This window comes from Scyliorhinus torazame, chromosome 6 (genome assembly GCF_047496885.1).
Source record: "Scyliorhinus torazame isolate Kashiwa2021f chromosome 6, sScyTor2.1, whole genome shotgun sequence".
Classification (NCBI taxonomy): domain Eukaryota; kingdom Metazoa; phylum Chordata; class Chondrichthyes; order Carcharhiniformes; family Scyliorhinidae; genus Scyliorhinus; species Scyliorhinus torazame.
Window position 1 is genome coordinate 101,728,771 of NC_092712.1, and position 21,020 is coordinate 101,749,790.

At 47.9% G+C, this 21,020-nt stretch overlaps 1 protein-coding gene across 6 annotated transcripts in view; it reads right to left on the reverse strand.

The window, feature by feature from the left end:
* Window positions 1-21,020, reverse strand: part of stam (signal transducing adaptor molecule (SH3 domain and ITAM motif) 1) — a 156,579-nt gene that overhangs the window by 42,140 nt on the left and 93,419 nt on the right. For 5 of the 6 annotated variants that reach the window (XM_072508582.1, XM_072508581.1, XM_072508577.1 and 2 more), the window contains 2 exons: window positions 8,062-8,137; window positions 7,733-7,828 (listed from right to left, as the gene is read on the reverse strand). In XM_072508582.1, coding sequence (XP_072364683.1) covers window positions 7,733-7,828; window positions 8,062-8,137 — 172 coding nt within the window. The remainder of the gene's footprint in view (window positions 1-7,732; window positions 7,829-8,061; window positions 8,138-21,020) is intronic. The other variant, XM_072508580.1, reaches the window with a different exon arrangement.

The window sequence follows — 21,020 nt, forward strand, 5'->3', positions numbered from 1 at the left end:
ACAAAGGATTTTGTACACCACAGTTAAAATCAAAGAGTATAGGGTAGAATGTTCTCTTTGCATAATTTCCGAAGTATCATGAAAAGGAAAAAAGTGCTCCCTTATGTCCCAACATGATTTCCTAGATTCTTGGGAATGTTAGTAAACTTGTGTCTATAGCCCAGCTTTAGACATCAAAGGCCATTCTGGTGCCTACTAGTTGCCATTGCATCAGTTGGGTTTCTCAATAAAAAGAGTGCTCAAGGAAATCGGAAGTAAAAGTCTATCCCAGGAAGCCTGCAAATCCTCTGATCTGGTCTGCAGAGTCCTAAAGATAAGATAAAGGATTATTTCCTCAAAAAACCCCAAGAATAATCTAAATGCCTCAGGGAATCTCAATGGCATAGGGCAAGGTTTTAGCCCTCTACAAGTGGCGGAGGCGGCTTGCCATTGGCCAGCAGTGGGATCTTCCAGTCACATCAATGTCAACGCCTCTTTGCATTTGTTTACTGTCCATGCCGCCAGGAAACCCATCATGGGGAGCCCCCACTGGCAGGACCGGAAGATCCAACTGGCGGGGGAGCTGCAAAATTCAGCCCACAAATTTTTTATCTTTCATCGCTCCCTCTGATACACAGTGGCAGTAGTGTGTATTACATACAAGATCCACTACGTCAACTCACCAAGTCTCACCAACGGCACCTTTCAAACCTGCAACCTCTGCCACCCAGAAGGGCAAGGACAGCAGGCACATGGGAATACCAACTGCAGGTTCCCCTCTAAGAGGCACACTCCCCCAACTTAGAGCTATACCCTTATTACTTCACTGTTGCTGGATCGAACTCTGGAACTCCCTTCCCAATAGCACTGTGAGCACACCTACACTCCCCCAACTTAGAGCTATACCCTTATTACTTCACTGTTGCTGGATCGAACTCTGGAACTCCCTTCCCAATAGCACTGTGAGCACACCTACACCACGTGTAGGTGGCTCATCACCACTTTCCTAAGGGCAATCTGGGTTGGGCAACAAATGCTGGTGTCGCCAGCGATTCCCACATCCCACGAAATAACAGAAAAGTAAAATTTATTTAGAGTTGGATAGTGAGATTAGTTTCTGAGTAAAGATCCAATCCAGCCTTGATGGGCAAAATCCTTCTATAAATCAAAATAATATTTCAATTTAAGATTTCCAATGGATCCAGAATTTGCCTTTATAAATCACTCCTGCGCCTCCAAGCACAACAGCTGTCGAATGCAATCCTTGCTGTTGCCTGCTCACTGAGTTGATGAGCACAATCCAGATCATTATGAACCTTAGCAAAAATACTCATCTTCAACACGTACACCACTCATTGGCACAGCAGTGTGTTTAAACAGGCACATTCGGGTTAAATTGAGAAGCTCGATAATGATTTTAAAATACAGCACAATGCGCGGAAGCACTTTAACTGCTGTAATTCGCTTCTCTCATTGTTCTTGTAGATTGCCCTTCCTTTTGACTCCCTTAGTTCCCATTTCTTTCATTTTGCCTTTATTATTTTTGGTCCTTGGATCGTTAATGGAGACATACCTTTAAGTCGAGCAAGGTAAGAAATTCAAAGTATAGTATATTGTGTTATTAAGTTTTGTATTTTTGGCAGAAGAACCCAGACGTTATGGCACCGAAGAGATTGGAGGGATTTGTTTCGACTGGTTGGCTGCTGGACAATGGATTAGCCAGGGACAGTATTCTGCCCGGCAACCAACCGAGATTGGTTCCTGCCAGGTGGGGTTTTTCGGAGAGAACCCAAGATCAGCCACTGGACCCACAAGTTGGAAGCAGCTCTCTCTCTCTGCTCTGCTGCCTACTGTCTGACAGGAAGAAACTTCTAGACCCTGAAAGAAGCTGTCTCTCTCTTTTTCAAATGCTGGCTGCTTGCTATTTCTGAGAGTCTACAGTGAAAGCCATTACAAGCTGAGAGTTAAAAGGGGCGGGGGGGGAGGTGGTTAGAGATTAGATAGCAGTTAACCAGTTGTATTCGTTGCCTATTTAATTATAATTACCGTTAATAATATAAAGTTAATTGTGTTTAAATTTATAAACCTGGTGAATGTAGTTGTCGGGCAGCCGAAGACTTTGGGTATTTTCAAATGAAAGTTAATTCCAACTGTGCTGCAACCCCGGGTCAAGTGGAGCTGGAATTGACTGCAAACTGCCCAGGGTGTTGTAACAGAATTCAAATTCAGCTTCCTGTTTTCTAACTCATTAATCTCCAAGGAATATAGCAGACAGCAGCTCAAAATGGAAAAATGATCTAAATAAAAACCAGTTCGCTATAAAAGAGACTTGCGCTGTATATTAATTAATCCAATCAACAAGGTCAGTTATCCTTCCAAGCAGCCATAACTTTGACATGAACAAGGAAAGAACATTTGCAAATTGAAATTTAAAAGGGGAGTATCAATAATAATTCTTCCTTAATGTTCATGACTATTTTCAATTTTTTTTTAAAAAATGCAATATTGTCATAAACTTCCACTTAAACATTCAAAAAACACATTAAAAATTACAAATAACATGTACTGAAATTCTGTGTTAGTTTTCTTTGTATTTTCAAGCACATTATTTTTGCCACGGTCATGGTGGTGATGGTTCTTACTTTTACCTTTTATACCTTTAGTATAACATTTGAGGATGTTGAGTGCAGGAAATATATAATTAATTCCAGTGAACTTTAACCTTCTTATATGATATATGATACCATTAAAGCAGTGTTTGTACGATACTTTTGTGTTTCAATATTCCTTCAATCTTGACTTATGTTCAAGAACTAGCTAACAGAGAAAAGCAGAAAATTTAGCCTGGTTACAGCAAGCAGATTGGCACTCTCATATCAAGTGCAGTGACTGAACAGATCCCATTGTGTAACTTGCTGTTTCATTTACTTTAGTAGAATGAATAATGCAATTCTTCAGTCCATTTACATCATAAATTAATAATAATAGCAAAATCACTTGTCCACTATGTAACCATAGTTTTAAAAATGAAGAATGTGGACAAAAATAAGTACAGGGCATTAGGACTTTGGGAATAGGGAAAGATAAAGGTTCATTTGAAATTAAAATAATTTTAGCTTTAAACTACTTTGCAATCTTTGCAAAAATACTCACTGCTAATGCATACTATTTTCACTGACACAAAAAAGCCCTGCTTGCATTAAGCAGCTCTGCAAATATTTTTAAAATTACACATTAAGGTTGCCCCAGTCATTATCGTGTCTTACTGTTATCACGGGAACATGTAATTATGATATTACAGATTTTAAGGACAACTGGGTTTTAAAGCCACATTTCTGTTTTCAAACCTTTACATTGAGTTTAAAAAGTCTTTTTTCAAACAATAGTTTGGACAGAGAAGGTGACAAATCTTGTCAGACTCTCTAGAGCTGGTTATTAAGAGTCATTAAAAATGCAGAGATGCCCATTAAATTCTAAAATATGTGAAAACACTTATAGTTCTGTGGGAATAGGAAGCAGGAAGGGACTTGAAAGGACCTCGACATAATAATATAATAATCGCTTATTGTCACAAGTAGGCTTCAATGAAGTTACTGTGAAAAGCCCCTGGTTGCCACATTCCGGCGCCTGTTCGGGGAGGCCAGTACGGCAATTGAACCCGTGCTGCTGGCATTGTTCTGCATTACAAGCCAGCTGTTTAGCCCACTGTGCTAAACCAGCCCCTAATTAACTCCTGGCGAAACAGTTATTAACTGAGCTGCTAACTTTTATGTTTTTTGAATTGTATAAAGGAGGTTTGTAAGAAGCATGCAACAGTGTGAGAAACATCAGCAGCACATAGCTCTCAGCTGAAATAGCCAGGAACCCCTCAGAAGAACTTTGAGAGACATAAGAGAGTTTTTTCTCTGCCACAGGAATCAAAGAGGAAGGTGTTAAGAAACCAACTGCTGTTCTATCAAGAGTGCAGGCAATCTTTATGTGCGGTAACCACAGAACTAACGATGAACAAAAAACCTTCCCTTTCCCAAAACTTGCTTTACCTGCGGAGTCCCCTTGAAAAAGGAAAACACTATTGGTCGACTACAGAAGCTATTGCAGCTGCTAAGCTGAAAGTCAGGTTTCAATGCCGTCACTGCAGAGATGAGAAACTCAAGCGTGCAGCAGTATCTCTCAGATTTATTTGAATATTTTTGGCAGCTTTTAAATCTTTGTATGGGTATTTTAGTTAACAATTTATCATATTTGCCCAAGTAACTTTATCTTTGCGCACACAAATTCTTAGCTCACAGGCCAATTTGAGGAAGCATGGTTGTGACACTGGAAATAATCATTATTATCACTAAAAACTGTAAATAATAGTAAGGGAAATCTAGACCATATAGTTGAAGGCACAGGGATTTATTGTATTTCTAATATAAATTTTACCACTGTTCCACCATGCAGGAATTTGTATTTTCTGAACTACTAGGGTTCTCCCAGTAACGGACATTTACACAGCGTTATGGACTAACTCAGTGCTTTCAGCTTCTGTGAGGGGAAGACACCCTCATCTTGCAAATATTAATACAAATCAAGTGACAATGTCAGTAGACCAGATATTGCCTTAATCAAAGAGCAAGTGAAATTAATGGCCCAGAACTTCCAATTGGAAATCGCATCCGGGACATGTCCTGTGGGTCACCCCACCCCCACCCCAACCCTGGAAGTCCCCATGCAAGGAATACATGGGAGTTCCCCGGGAAATTCAAACTTCTATTTAGCGATTACCCTGCACTGGGAACCATTTGATGTTCCAATTTAAATTGGTTACTTTGGATAGTTCTGACTGGCTTAGCAGAATAGTAACCTGGGAAAAGTTAGAAGAATTAAAACCACTTCTAACTCCAGGGTAACTATAGCCACCAAACCCCCATGTGGGGAAATTTTGAAACTCAATTTAAACTAGTGAGACTTTGGGAAAATATACTTTGGGAACACATCAGCTTTTCTGAATCCAAACCACAAATGTGACAATGATAATAATAATAAACGTTATTATTGTCAAAAGTAGGCTTAAATACAATGTAAGCACAGCCAGCAAAATAGATACAAGTGCAGATGCTGGTATAAAATGTTGAGATGGAGCACCAATCAGGAGTCACAATTCAGGATTGCTAAGCCAATGGGGGACAAAGAAGGGGTGTGACCAAAAACGTGCATGTATAAAGCTTGACCCTTTGTGCGCATGGCTCTCTTCTTTGCTTTCTTTTCTTTGTTCCCTTTCTTTTGCCCCTCTGGGCTTTTGCTTCTCTTTTTTATATTTGAATCTGTACTAAGTTTTGCAATAAACTCAATCTCAACCTCCCACCGAACCCCAACTCTTATTGGCGAATAAGAGATCCTGCACACTACTAGACTTAGCCCCCTCCCCCTCCCGACTACCTCCGCACCCTGCCGGAGTAGCCGCTTAACCCGCCCACTACTCCCCACCTCCAACGATCCTCCCTACTATCACCTACTCATGACATCTCTCCCGACCCCACAAACTACCCTCCTGACCTCCCAACTACTCCCTCCGTAATCCCCCAGCAAATGTTCACTACGCTCCAGACTATCTCCTCACCCCAGACTAACGAACCAACACTACGCAACTTCTGTCTTGACCACCTGATTTCTCCCCCACCCCCCCTCAACGATCTTCCCAATCCCTCACCCCAGGCTCATTGTACCCACTTACCAACTGCCTGGCTTCTCAAAGTGGCTGGGACTTGACCTGCTTTACAGCAGCTAGTGCTTCCCTCAGACTCTGCTACCCTCTACAGGAAGCCTGAGGAACTCAATGCACTGCATATTTTCACCCGGCCTGAGTCAGAAAGTTGGTTGAGAAATGTGCAGCTCTCAACTAAGGCAAGTAAAAAGCAGTGGACTGCAATATGAATGTGATTGCTTCTCCTCTGTAATTCCATAAACACTGAAAAGTTCATAGAAGATCACATTGTTCACACACAGCATGCTAAGCTCCAAATAACATTAGTCAGATGATTTCACAAACCGCCTGGAATTTATTTGTGGGCCAGGCCCCCAGCTTGAAAACCTATGGCCTCAACAGATAATAAATTCCAAGAAAGCAGATGGGCCAATCACTCCGAACCCAATGTTGGGTTCACACAATCCTAACCTGCTGTTAGGATCAAACATAGGAAAAATACTTTTCAGAAAGCATTATTTTCATTTCCTGAACATTTCCAATGACAAGAAGCAAGGCTTTATCTCATATTTTTACTTCTCCCCTACCCAAAAGTCTGAAAAGTTATCAAGTGGAGTCATATACCATTGCTAAGCCTAGAGTAGCTAGCTCAGAGCAGGACTCCTTGCTGCCTGGAAATGGGCTGCATTCCTCTCTAATCTGATCAATGGGCACGTATGATGGAAAGGGCAAAGTGGGGGCAAGGAGTGGTGAGGGAGAAAAAAAAATGAATATTTAAGAAATTCTAACGACCTCAAACCTTAAAAATAAACTCTTGGGAACATTTTCATAATTAGGTGGGCGGCATGAAGGCACAGTAGTTAGCACTGCTGCATCACAGCACCAGGGTCCCGGTTCAATTCCAGCCTTGGGTGACTTGTCTGCATGGAGTCTGCACGTTCTCCCCGTGTCTGCGTGGCATTCCTCCGGGTGTTCCGGTTTCCTCCCACAGTCCCAAAAATGTGTAGGTTAGGCGAATTGGCCATGATCAATTGCACCTTAGTGGGCAATGCTAAATTACCCCTTAGTGGGTTACTGGGAGAAGGTGGAGGCATGGGCTTAAGTAGAGTGCTTTATCTAAGGGCCGGTGCAGACTCGATGGGCCGAATGGTCTCCTTCTGCACTGTAAATGCTATGATTCTAGGTCAAATCTCAAGTAGTAATCTTTTATTAGTGTCACAAGTAGGCTTACATTAACACTGTAGTGAAGTTACTGTGAAAATTCCCGAGTCGCCACACTCCGATGCCCGTTCTGTTCCAGAGGGAGAATTCAGAATGTCCAAATTATCTAATAAGCATGTCCTTCGGGACTTGTGGGAGGAAACCAGAGGAAATCTATGCAGACACGGGGAGAACGTGCAAACTCCGCACAGACAGTGACCCAAACCAGGAATTGAACCCGGGCCCCTGGCGATGTGAAGCAACAGTGTTAACCACTGTGCTACCGTGTCACCCATATTAAACCTAATAACTAGCACCGTTACAATTGAGCTCAAATAAATTACTTCATGCTATCTCCTTGACGATGTAGGTTATTTCTGGAACTTCCTTCTGCTCAAAAGCTTTCTTTCAAATCAAGATAAAATGAATCTTAACATTCAGAAGCCATTTGCATCAGTATATAAAGTGCATCCTCGATTCAAAATACATCAGAACAAGGAAATGTGCAAACTTTGTAACAGACATTATGATACAAGCAAGAAGTTCTTTATTAGCCCTTCACTACTCACAAATTTTCAGTCCGGACTCTTAATTTAACAAATCCAAGACAGCAACATAATAGAAACGAACAACAAAGTTCTTACAAGAAAACAATCTTTAAATCTATTCAAATAAAGATCATAAAATGCATAGCAATTGCAAGAGCAGTTTAACCAAGTGTACTGAAAACGAATTATTGGAGATGGCACACCATAATCCCTTACTTTTCTCAGGTATAATTGAAATATAACTGGTCATAGGCGACAGCAAAATTCATTTAGTGTGGTTAATAAAAAAAATTACATCAAGAAGTACAAATCTTTTTACCTTATTCAAGACATTGCTTACTTCACTTGCAAAGTCTCTTGAGCAAACTTCAAGGTGAAAGATTTTGCCACAGTTTGATACACATGCTCCTAGCAGCTTTAAAGAAAGAAGTCAATCATGAACACATTCCATAGTGTTGACAAAGATGAACAATGAAATATGCTACAGCACTACCTTGGGAATAAACAGTAGTATCTCGTTACAGCATAGAATGCCAAAAACAATAGGGACAGTGGCCCCCAAAATGCAGATAATACTGCATCACACTAGAGAAACCGGTCATACAGGAAACTACAAATAACATATCACTTGGGATAAACACTACTTACAGTTAGTGCCTGCATAGCAACATGAGGATCCTTGTGATTCACTCTTTTCATAATAGATCTCAAGCAGTCTTTCGGCCTAATGATATGAAAAAAACTACTTACAACTCTTGTTACTTAAGAAAAACAATACAAATGTTTCTAACTTAGCAACAACGAACTCCAATCAAATTCAAACTGGCTTGCCAATAGTGATAGTTAAATTTAATAGAGACAGATGTAAAGTATTAGCCACAGTAAGAAAAGAGCATAATACATAGTCCATAAACAACATGGAGGGTGGAATGACAAGTGACTGAGAAGTATTTGTGGACTCAGTGCCTAACGTATCCAATCACTGCAGAGCAGCAAACAACACAGAATGCTTAACCTAATGAACAGGAAGCTTGAACTGCACAATGCTCTAGTCAAACTGGAATAGTCTTGAATATTGTATTCTAGTTCTCGCCACCAAGACACAATTCAAGCTCTGGAGTCAGCTGAGAAAAGGGCCACAAGATTCAAAGGACTCAAACAACGTCAAAACTCCGGTCTTTCTCACCTTGTGGGATGAATTCTATTCAAGAAGACAGGTCCCTGCATATGAACGTATGAAGCTCCCAGCAAGCATAAGTGAGCCACATTGATATTTTTTATTCATTCTGGGGATGCCAGTGTCACTGGCTGGGCCAGCATTTGTTGCCCATTCTTAATTGCCCTTGAACGGAGTTCTTGTTGGGCCATTTCAGAGGGGGGCAGTAGAGAGTCAACCGCATCGCTGTGTGGGTCTGGAGTCACATGTAGGACAGACCGGATAAGTATGGCAGATTTCCTTCCTTAAAAGGACATTAGTGAACCAGATGGGTTTTTACGACAATTGGCATGGGTTTCATGGTTATCATTCGACTTTTAATTCTAGATTCTTATTGAATTCAAATTTCACCATCTGTCACGGTTTGATTCAAACCCAGGACCCCATATCACTGCCCTGGGTCTCTGGATTACTAGTCTAGTCACAATACCACTATTCCGCCACCTTCCTTAGTGTGAACCCATATTTTTTTTTTTTCAAATCAAGCAATTTTATTGAGGTATTTTTTGGCATTGTAAAGAGTTACAGATAACAGAAATGTGCAAACATCAATATAAAACCAATACTTCAATCAAACCATTCTGCACATGCCCGCTCCTCTCCCCTAGACACTACCCGCTTATTTATCCCTCCTACTCTAATCTCCCCCCTCCCCCCTCGTCCTCCCCCGCACCCCCCCTGCTGACGTTCACCCTCCCACGAAGAAGTTGATGAATGGTTGCCACCTTCGGGCGAACCCCAGTACAGATCCCCTCAAGGCGAACTTAATTTTTTTTCCATACGCCAAAAACTTGACACGTCCAAAAGCCATAGTCCAGTCTTTGGGGGTCTTGAGTCCCTCCATGCCAGCAGTATTCGCCGCCGGGCTATCAAGGAAGCAAATGCCAGAACATCTGCCCCTTTCTCCCCCTGGACTCCAGGTCTTCTGAAACCCCGAAAATTGCCACTCCTGGACTCATCACCACCCTGTTTTCAGCACCCGGGACATGACCCCCGCAAATCCCTCCCAGTACCTCCTAAGCTTAGGACATGCCCAAAACATGTGATCGTGGTTCGCTGGTCCTCCCGCGCATCTAGCGCACTTGTCCTCTACCCCAAAGAATTTGCTCATCCGAGCTACCGTCATGTGGGCCTGGTGAGCAACCTTAAATTGAATCAGGCTGAGCCTGGCACATGTTGCGTTTGAGTTTACCCTACTCGGGGCTTCCGCCCACAGCCCGTCCTCCATCTCCCCGCCAAGCTCCTCCTCCCATTTGAGTTTCAGTTCCTCCGTCTGGGACTCTTCCTCCTTCATGAGCACCTTGTTGATATCTGAGACTCTACCCTCTCCTCCTCTAGAGACTATTCTGTCCTGGATCCCTATTGGCGGGAGACATGGGAAGGATGGGACCTGTCTGCGTACAAAGTCCCGCATCTGTAAGTACCTAAAGTCATTTCCCCTTACCAGACCAAATTTCTCCTCCAAGCCCCTCAAACTCGCAAAGCTCCCCTCCAGGAACATATCGCCCACCCTCCCCACCCGCCGCCATGTTCGAAACCCTCCATCCATGTTCCCAGGGGCGAATCGATAGTTATCACATATTGGAGCCCAGACAGACGCACCCAGCTCCCCTACATGCCTCCTCCACTGGCCCCATATCCGCAGGGCCACCCCCACTACCGGGCTGGTGGAGTACCTGGCCGGCGACAGTGGTAGGGGAGCCGAGACCAGGGCTGCCAAACTGGTGCTCCCTGCACAAAGCCGCCTCCACTCGCTCCCAGAGAGACCCCGTACCCACCATCCACTTCCTTATCATGGCTATGTTAGCCGCCCAGTAGTAGTTGATCAGACTTGGCAATGCCAGTCCCCCCTCGCTGCGGCTCCTTTCAAGCATCGCCTTCATCACCCGCGGGGATTTTCCCACCCAGCCAAAGCTCATGATGATTTTGCCAATCCTTTTGAAGAAGGACCGTGGGATAAAGATCGGGAGGCACTGGAAGATGAACAGAAATCTAGGGAGGATTGTCATCTTCACAGTCTGCATCCTCCTAGCCAGTGACAGCGGGAGTGCACCTCATCTCCGAAACTCCCTCTTCATTTGTTCCACCACGCTAGTCAAATTTAACTTATGCAACCTGCCCCAGTCTCGTGCCACCTGTATCCCCAAGTACCGGAAACGTTCCTCCACCAGCTAAATGGCAGCTCCGTCAGTCTATTCTCCTGGCCCCTTGCCTGCACTACAAACATCTCACTCTTGGCCATATTTAATTTGTACCCTGAAAACCGGCCGAACGTCCTCAATGTTTCCAGTATATTTTCCATCCCAGCCAGTGGGTCCGACACGTACAGGAGCAGGTCGTCCGCATAGAGAGAGACCCTATGTTCCACCCCCCCACTAGTCATTCCCTTCCACCCCTTCGCAGCTCTCAACGTCATCGCCAACGGCTTTATGGCCAGCGCGAACAGCAACGGGGAGAGTGGGCACCCCTGTCTGGTCCCGCGATGTAGTCTGAAATCATCTGACATTATCCTGTTGTCCTAACACTAGCTTTTGGGGCCTGGTACAATAGTCTGACCCAATTAACCAGTCCATCCCCGAACCCAAACCGTCCAAGCACCTCCAACAAATAGCACCACTCCATCCGGTCGAAGGCCTTCTCTATTAAGAAAATATATATTTATTAAAGTTTTTTAATAAAATTTTTCACCCTTTCAAACAATAAACCCTCCCCCCCCCCGCCGTAACAAAATAGAAAGAAAACGCACAAAGCAAGATATATACATGGTAAATCGATACGTTACAGAGCTTTGTACACTGGCTCCCTCCCGTACATGCCAGTTTCCCAAATCGTTCATGTGTTCTCTTGCTCAAACACCCCCTAGGCAAACCCCCCTTCCCCCCCTCCCCTGGGTTGCTGCTGCTGCTGACCGACCTTCCTCTAATGCGCCGCGGGATAGTCTAGGAACGGTTGCCACCGCCTGTAGAACCCCTGCACAGACCCTCTCAAGGCAAACTTTATCCTCTCCAGCTTAATGAACCCAGCCATGTCGTTTGTCCAGGCCTCCACGCTGGGGGGCTTCGCCTCCTTCCACATTAGCAAGATCCTTCGCCAGGCTACGAGGGACGCAAAGGCCAGAATGCCAGCCTCTTTCGCCTCCTGCACTCCCGGCTCGTCCACTACTCCAAATATTGCTAGCCCCCAGCTTGGCTTAACCCGGACTTTCACCACCTGAGATACTGTTCCCGCCACTCCTCTCCAGAACCCCTCCAGTGCCGGGCATGACCAAAACATATGGGCATGGTTCGCCGGACTCCCTGAGCACCTTCCACATCTGTCCTCTACCCCAAAAAACTTACTCAACCTGCCCCCGTCAAGTGCGCTCTGTGAACCACCTTAAATTGTATCAGGCCGAGCCTGGCACACGAGGAGGAGGAATTAACCCTACCTAGGGCATCAGCCCTCCTCAATCTCCTCCCCCAGCTGCTCCTCCCATTTACCCTTAAGCTCCTCTACCAACGCTTCCCCCTCTTCTTTCATCTCCTGGTATATTGCCGACACCTTGCCCTCCCCGACCCATACACCCGAGATCACCCTGTCTTGAATTTCCTGTGCCGGGAGCAACGGGAATTCCCTCACCTGCCGCCTCACAAACGCCCTCACCTGCATCTATCTAAAAGCATTTCCCGGGGGTATCTCAAACTTCTCCTCTAGTGCCCCAAGGCTCGCAAACATACCATCAATGAACAGGTCCCCCATTCTTCTAATCCCCGCCCGATGCCAGCTCTGAAGCCCCTCCACCCTCCCCGGGACAAACCGTTGGTTACCCCTGATCGGGGACCACACCAAGGCTCCCATTGCACCCCTGTGCCGTCTCCACTGGCCCCAGATCTTTAGTGTTGCCGCCACCACCGGTCTCGTGGTGTACTTTGACGGCGAGAGCAGCAGCAGTGCCGGACACCAGCGCCCCCAGGCTCGTTCCTTTACAGGACACCATCTCCAACCTCTTCCGTGCCGCCCCCTTTCCCTCCATCACCCACTTACGGATCATCGCCACATTTGCTGCCCAGTAGTAGCTCCCTAGGTTCGGCAGCGCCAACCCTCCTCGGTCCCTACTGCGTTCCAGAAACCCGCCCCTTACCCTCGGGGTCCTATTCGCCCACACATACCCCATAATACTCCTGCCTACTCTCTTAAAAAAGGCCTTGGTGATCACGATGGGAAGGCACTGAAACACAAAAATAAACCTCGGAAGGACCACCATTTTGACCGACTGCACTCTACCCGCTAGCGAGAGCGGTAACATGTTCCATCTTTTGAAGTCCTCCTCCATCTGCTCCACCAACCTCGTCAGATTCAGTTTATGTAGGGCCCCCCAACTCCTGGCTATCTGGATCCCCAAGTACCGAAAGCTCCTCTCCGCCCTCCTCAGCGGTAGATCGCCTATCCCCCTTTCTTGGTCCCCTGCCTGTACTACAAAAAGCTCACTCTTCTCTACATTGAGTTTATAGCCCGAAAAATCCCCAAACTCCCTTAGAGTCTGCATGACCTCCACCATCCCCTCCACTGGATCCGCCACATACTGCAACAGGTCATCCGCATAAAGCGACACTCGATGCTCTTCTCCCCCTCGGACCACCCCCCTCCATTTCCTAGACTCCCTCAATGATATGGCCAAGGGTTTGATCGCCAATGCAAACAACAGGGGGCACCCCTGCCTCGTCCCACGGTACAGCCGAAAATACTCCGACCTCCGCCGATTCGTCACCACACTCGCTACCGGGGCTCTGTAAAGGAGCTTAACCCAACTAATAAACCCTCCCCCGAACCCAAACCTACGCAGCACTTCCCAGAGGTACTCCCCCTCTACTCGGTCAAAGGCCTTCTCCGCATCCATAGCTGCCACTATCTCCGCCTCTCCCTCCACCGATGGCATCACGTTTAAGAGCCGCCGCACATTGGTGTTTAGTTGCCTGCCCTTTACAAATCCCGCCTGGTCCTCGTGAATTACCCCCGGGACACAGTCCTCGATCCTCGTAGCCAGCACTTTTGCCAGCAACTTAGCATCCACGTTGAGGAGTGAGATCGGCCTGTACGATCCACATTGCAGTGGGTCCTTGTCCCGCTTTAGGATCAAAGAAATCGTCCGACATTGTCGGGGTAAGGGTCCCTTCCTCCCTTGCCTCATTAAAGGTCCTCACTAGTCGCGGGGCCAACAGGTCTACGTACTTCCTGCAGAACTCCACCGGGAACCCGTCCGGTCCCGGGGCCTTCCCTGCCTGCATACTCCCCAAACCCTTGCTCAGCTCCTCCAACCCAATTGGTGCCTCCAAACCAGCCACTTCTTGCTCCTCCACCCTCGGGAATCTCAATTGGTCTAGGAATCGTCTCATCCCCTCTTCCCCTGCTGGGGGCTGGGATCTGTACAGCTCCTCATAAAGGGCCTTGAATGCCTCATTTATTTTTGTCGCACTCCGCACTGTGGCTCCCCTTCCATCCTTGACTCCCCCTATTTCCCTCGCTGCCATCCTCTTACGGAGCTGGTGTGCTAGCATCCGACTCGCCTTCTCCCCATACTCGTAGGTCACCCCCTGCGCCTTCCTCCACTGTGCCTCTGCCTTCCCTGTGGTCAACAGATCAAACTCCGTCTGGAGACGTCGCCTTTCCCCAAGTAATCCCTCCTCAGGGGCCTCTGCGTATCTCCTGTCCACTCTTAAAATCTCCCCCACTAACCTCTCCCTTTCCATGCCCTCTATCTTCTCCCTATGAGCCCTAATGGAGATTATCTCTCCCCTGATCACCGCCTCCCATACCACCCCCACCCGCACCTCCCCGTTGTCGTTGACCTCCAAGTACCTTTCGATGCACCCCCTCACCCTCCCATACACCACCTCATCTGCTAGCAGTCCCACATCCAACCGCCACAGCGGGCGTTGGTCCCTCTCCTCTCCCAACTCCAGTTCCACCCAGTGCGGGGCGTGATCTGAAACAGCTATGGCCGAATACTCCGTTCCCTCCACTTTCGGGATCAGCGCCCTGCCCAGAACAAAAAAATCTATCCGGGAGTAGGCTTTGTGCACGTGGGAGAAAAAATAAAATTCCCTGGCCTGCGGCCTGGCAAACCTCCGCGGGTCCACTCCCCCCATCTGATCCATAAACCCCCTAAGCACCTTGGCCGCCGCCGGCCTCTTTCCAGTCCTTGATCTGGAGCGATCCAGTGCTGGGTCCAACACCGTATTAAAATCCCCACCCATTATCAGGCCTCCTACCTCCAGGTCCGGAATGCGCCCCAACATGCGCTTCATGAATCCGGCATCATCCCAGTTCGGGGCATATACATTTACCAATACCACCCACGTCCCCTGCAACTTACCGCTCACCATCACATATCGCCCTCCGTCGTCCACTACGATATTCTTGGCCTCATACGACACCCGCTTCCCCACCAATATTGCCGCCCCTCTGCTCTTCCCTTCCCCACGGATCGTCTTCAGAAAAATCCCCGTTGGGGCTCCTCTAAAGAGCCCGAAAGTCCGTGATAGCGGGAGCTGCCGAATCGTGCAGCTTAGCTCCGCATAGCCGCAACCAGAAGTCTCGAAGGCCTTCACAGCGTCCATTGCCACCACTACCTCCACCTCCTTACCCGTCGAGGGCATCATGATCGCATTAAGCAATCTTCTCAAGTTAGCTGTCAGCTGCCTGCCTTTCACAAACCCTGCCTGATCGTCCCCATTCACCTCCGGTACGCAGTCCTCAGTTCTAATCGCCAGGACCTTGGCCAGGAGCTTGGCATCCACATTGATCAGGGAGATTGGTCTGTATGACCCGCAGGATTCAGGGTCCTTGTCCCGCTTCAATATCAGCGAGATGGTGGCTTGCGACATCGGCGGCGGCAGGGTCCCTCTGTCCCTCGCCTCATTAAAAACCCTTGTCAGAACCGGTCCCACTATCTCAGAGAACTTCTTTAAAACTCTACTGCGTATCCATCCGGCCCCAGGGCTTTCCCCGACTGCATGGCCTTTAGGCCCCCCAATACCTCCTCCGTTCTAATCAGGGCCCCCAGCCCGTCCACTAGTCCCCTGCCTACTTTTGGGAAGGTTAGTCCATCCAGGAACCTTTTCATCTCCTCCGGCACTTCCGGGGGTTCTGAAGTGTACAGCTTACTATAGAAGTCCCGAAATACCTTATTCAGTCCTGCCGGGTCCTCCACTCTGCTCCCCTCCCTATCAACCACTCTACCTATTTCCCTGGCCGCCTCCCTCTTCCCGAGTTGCTACGCTAGCGATCTGCTGGCCTTCTCCCCATGCTCATACACCACTCCCCTCGCCTTCCTAAGTTGTTCCACGGCCCTACTCGTGGATAGCACCCCCAGTTCCGCCTGCAATCTCCGTCTCTCCCCGAGTAGGTCCTCCCCCGGGGACCCCGCATGCTCGTCTATCCGAATTTCCCAAACCAATCTGTCCATTTCTGCTCTGTGTGCCCTGACACTGAGCCCGAATTGAGATCAGCTCCCCCCTCACTACTGCCTTCAGCGCCTCCCATAGGGTCGCTGCTGAAACCTCCCCCGTATCGTTCACCTGCAAGTAATTTGGCATACACTTCCGAAGTCTATCACATATCCCCTCCTCCGATAGCAATCCTATGTCTAACCTCCATTGTGGGTGTTGGTAATTCGCCCCCCCAACCTGCAGGTCCACCCAGTGCGGGGCATGGTTTGAGATAGTAATTGCCGAATATTCTGTATTCTTTACCTCCCCTACACAGTGCCTGCTCAAGATAAAAAAAATTGATCCTAGAATATACTTTATGAACATGGAAATAAAACGAGTATCCCCTTCCCGTTGGCTGTCCGGCTCTCCATGGGTCCACAGCCCCCATTTGCTCCATGAACCCTTTCAGCTCTCGTGCCATTGCTGGGAGTCTACCCATTCTGGGATATGACCGGTCCAGCCCCGGGTCAAGGACCGTATTAAAGTTCCCCCCCATTATCAACTTACGCGAGTCTAGGTCCGGGATCTTCCCCAGCACTCTTTTGATAAAGTCAACGTCGTCCCAGTTCGGCGCATACATGTTCACCAGCACCACTCCTCCCCTCCAGCTTGCCCCGTACCATAAGGAATCTTCCCCCGCCATCTGCGACTACGCCCTCCGCCTCAAATTGAACCCGCTTATTGATCATAATTGCCTCCCCCCTGGACTTAGAATCCAAGTCCGAGTGGAAGACCTGGCTGATCCAGCCCTTCCTTAGCCTAGTCTGGTCAGATACTTTCAGATGTGTCTCCTGCAACATAATTACATCCGCCTTCAGAGCCCGCAAATGCGCGAACACATGTGCCCTTTTAACTGGCCCATTTAGCCCCCCCCTTGGGCCCGCCCCCGGCACATGCGCAGCGCCATTCTTGGCTCGCCTCTTGGCCGCCTCCACCCCCGACCTCCTTTCCATTAATCTACTTCAGATCCCCCCCACGTCAGCAAAACAACTCCACCCCCTCCCTCCCCCCTAGCAACATCCCCCGATAACCGCGCCCCTGCCATCCACTGGTTGTATCCCCCCCCCCCCCCCCCCCCCCCACCCCACCCCCCACACCTGACTCCCTTGACTAGCCAATCTGCTAGCCCGGTGGCTCATCGCTCCGGCGCCCCCTTGTCTCACTTCTATTGTTTCCCCGATCTCATCGCCCCACTCCCCAGCACACCATCCCCTACTCCGACCCACTGGAGCAGTCTCACTAAGATGGGAAAGATCAAACAAGATGTAAACATCAAACAGCACCGAGGCTGCTCCAAGTACAATACAGTTCCAGCGGTGTACACAGAAAAGTGTTAACCCAAGTCCCTTTCTGAGCATCAAAAAAAAAAAATCAAAAAAGTATACACCGCAATAACCCAGTACCCGGACATCCCCCTTCCGAAACAAACATAAAAACCATAGACATAAATGAAACAAAAGCCCCCAACCAACATCTTTAATCCCCATTGCTGACCGGCCACCATTTTGTTACAATACAGGCTCCTGCGCACTCAGAGAGCCCAACAAAAGGTACCCACCACACCAAAAAAAAAGAGGGAAAAAAAACAAAAAAGGGAAAAGACCATACGAGAAGGGGGAAGAGGGGATACCCTCCCTCCACATCCCCCACAGGCAAAAACTGCCCACTAAAAATACACAAGGCACCTTTAAAGCAGTAAACAGTCGACCAGCAGTCCAGGCAGAGTAGGCGTCCCTTCAAACAGCAATTCTCGGACCCTAGTTTGCGTCCGTGGGTCCTTTTTTCGAGACCAGTCCCTGATCCCTCACAAAGTCCATCGCTTCTTCGGTCTTGGAGCAGTAGTGGTGTTGGCCCTGATGTGTAACCCAAAGACGGGCCGGGAAGAGCAGACCAAACTTCACGTGCTTTTTGAACAACACCTCCTTAACTTGTTTAAAGGCTGCTCACCGCCTGGCCTGCTCCTGGCTTAGGTCCTGGTAAATGCGAAGGACACTGTTATTCCACGTGCTGCTCTTAGCGCTCTTTGCCCACTGCAGCACCCGCTCCTTCTCCACAAACCTGTGGAACCTAATCATCATCGGGCAGGGGGGACCCCCCCGGACGCGCCTGTACTCTGTGTGCCCCCTCCAGCTCCGGCGGTCGCGGACAGGCTTCAGCCCTCATCAGCTGCATCAACAGGTCCGCCACGAACGCTGTGGCATCAGCTCCCTCCGCCCCCACCGGGAGATCAATGATCCTCAGATTTTGTCTACGGGCTCTATTTTCCAGCTCCTCTACTCTGTCCAGCAGTCTTCTCTCTCTCCTTCAACCCGTCGACTTCTAGCGCAGCAATCGTCTGCGCGTCTGCCTGCTCCTCCACCGCTTCCCCCAGCGCCTTAACTTTTTCGTCCTGGGAATCCAGTCTCTGGTTCAGCTGATCCACTGCCTTCTGAAGTGGGTCCAAGTTATCCCGCTTCAACGACTCAAAACTGTTCTTTATCACCTGCAGCATGTTTTCCAGCGCCTGCTGGATTGCCGGGTCCAAGGTCCGTAGGTCCGCCATCTTTGCTCCCGGGTCAGCTTCCCCTGCACCTTGCCTTTATCCCTTCCTCTCCCATTTGCGCTGCTTTCTGCTCTCCCGCAGTTCCATGCAGCTCTACTCGCTCCTTAGCCGTCCTTTCAGCGCTCCACAGTCCCGCAAAACCGGGGAACCAGGTCCTCAAATCCCACCGGAGTGAGAGCCCCCGAATGTGCGGCTCACTCACTTATTGCCGCCACCGGAGGTCCGAGCCCATATTATTAATCTTAAATTAGTTATTGGCTTAATGACCCCTAACGCCTCGCATATTTCTGATACGCAAATGAAGACAGGTCCCTGCATATGAACATATGTAGCTTCTAGCAATCATAAGTCACATTGTGAGCCCACATTATTAATCTTAAATTGGTTATTGGCGTAAAGACCCCTAACCCCTTGCATATTTCTGATATGCGAGTGACACATTTGCTATATTTGAATCTACATCTGTACACATCCAGAGTGTGTTAGGAATTACACTAACAACCAATTTAAGATTATCAGTCGGGCTCGCAATGTGGCTCACTTGCACTTTCAAGAAGCTACACATACTCAAAAGCAGGGGCCTCTTCTCTTGAGGTGAAAGGAACATGTACAGCCACTGTGCCTTTTTGAATTAAATAAAAGCATAAGTGCCAATAGTTTCTTGGTGCATTCTCCATGGCAACGCCTCCTTCAATCAGAGAAAACTTGGCAGCCAATCAGCACCTTTTCCACATGCAGTATAAATCGTTGCTGACTTTGAAATTTGGCATTCTTGCATCTGTCCTAATGAGGGCAGGATGAAAAACTTCAACAGCATGCCTATTCCCCCCCCCCCCCCCCCCCCCCCCCGCAATCCTCAAGTTCTGTACTACCAAGCGAAGTGAACTGGGCTCGATGGTCTTTTGCGGAATTCAACGAAGGGAAGGGTAACAAGAGGAGGAATGTGGGAAAGTAGAAGAGCAAGGAAGACAGAAATTAAGTTGAGGCCTGTTTTACTACCAAGGGTGGGGGAGGTCCCTATACTGTCAGCATATACACATCAGGAATGGATTGGCCCACAGGGACACTTGATAATGGTAACAGCACTGGTCATGTATGAAATTTAGAAACTTTTCACGTTAACTCAGGTACAAGTCCAAACAAAGATAAAACAATACATGTGCTGCACATCACCAAACAAAAGCATAAAAACTTTGGTGAGCAAAGGACCACATGCATTCAGCGATTGGGCAGTTTAACACAACAGCTATCAATTGTGAATGTCCATCAGAGCTATCAAAAGCACTCGGAGCCCCCTCAGATAACACTCCACCCCTGCATGTGATTTTATTCCTACTTAGTGCCCTCTCTATTTTTTGTGACAGCTGCATGTTTGACCAGATATAATTTTTGCAGAATGAAAGGAGAAAATACAAAGCAAAGAAAGCAGAAAGGATAAATGCCCTCATCATGGAGCTGCCAAGCTGCAAAGTGACTGCTTCAACACCACGTGTCCTTGCTGGGATGGGCAACTGCATTATAAGAGCCTTGTTACCTTGTTCTGCTCAGAAATGCTGCAACTTGGATACCTGCCAGCCGCAAGTGCAGGCTCAGCCAGTCTAGCCCAGGGAGGTACACTCAAGTAAATAAAAATAGACAATGTAATCCAACCTGCTGTGTGTGCATTGCAATTAAAGCAACTGGAATGCAGAACTGTCAGTCGCAGGGAGGTGTTAGGAGCTGCATTTCATACATGCAAAGCATATTGCAAACCTATTTTTCTTCTTCCTTTCACGGGACGGGTGCATCGCTGGCAAGGTTAACATTTTGGTACCCATACCCAATTGCCCTTGAACCAAGTGGTTTGCGAGGTACTTTCAGAGGGCAGTTAACAGTCAGCCACACTGCTGTGGGTCAGGAGACACATGTAGGCCAGACCAGGAGAAAATGGAAGGTTTTCTTCCCTAAAGGACATGAGTGAACCAAATGGGTTTTCACAACAATCGTGATAGTTCCATGGTTGCCATTACTGAGAATAGCGGGGCAGCACGATGGCGTAGTGGGTAAGCCCTGCAGCTTCACGGCGCTGAGGTCCCAGGGTCGATCCCGGCTCTGGGTCACTGTCTGTGTGGAGTTTGCACCATTCTCCCCGGTGTTTGCGTGGGTTTCGCCCCCACAACCTTAAGATGTGCAGGGTAGGTGGATTGGCCATGCTAAGTTGCCCCTTAATTGGAAAAAATGAATTGGGTACTCTTAAATTTTTTTTTAAATTACTGAGATTAGCTTTCAATTCTAGATTTATCAACTGAATTTAAATTCCACCAGTTGCCATGTGGGATTTTAATGTCCCCAGAGCATTAGCCTGGGTCTCTGATTCGTCCAACGACATTACTCTGCCACC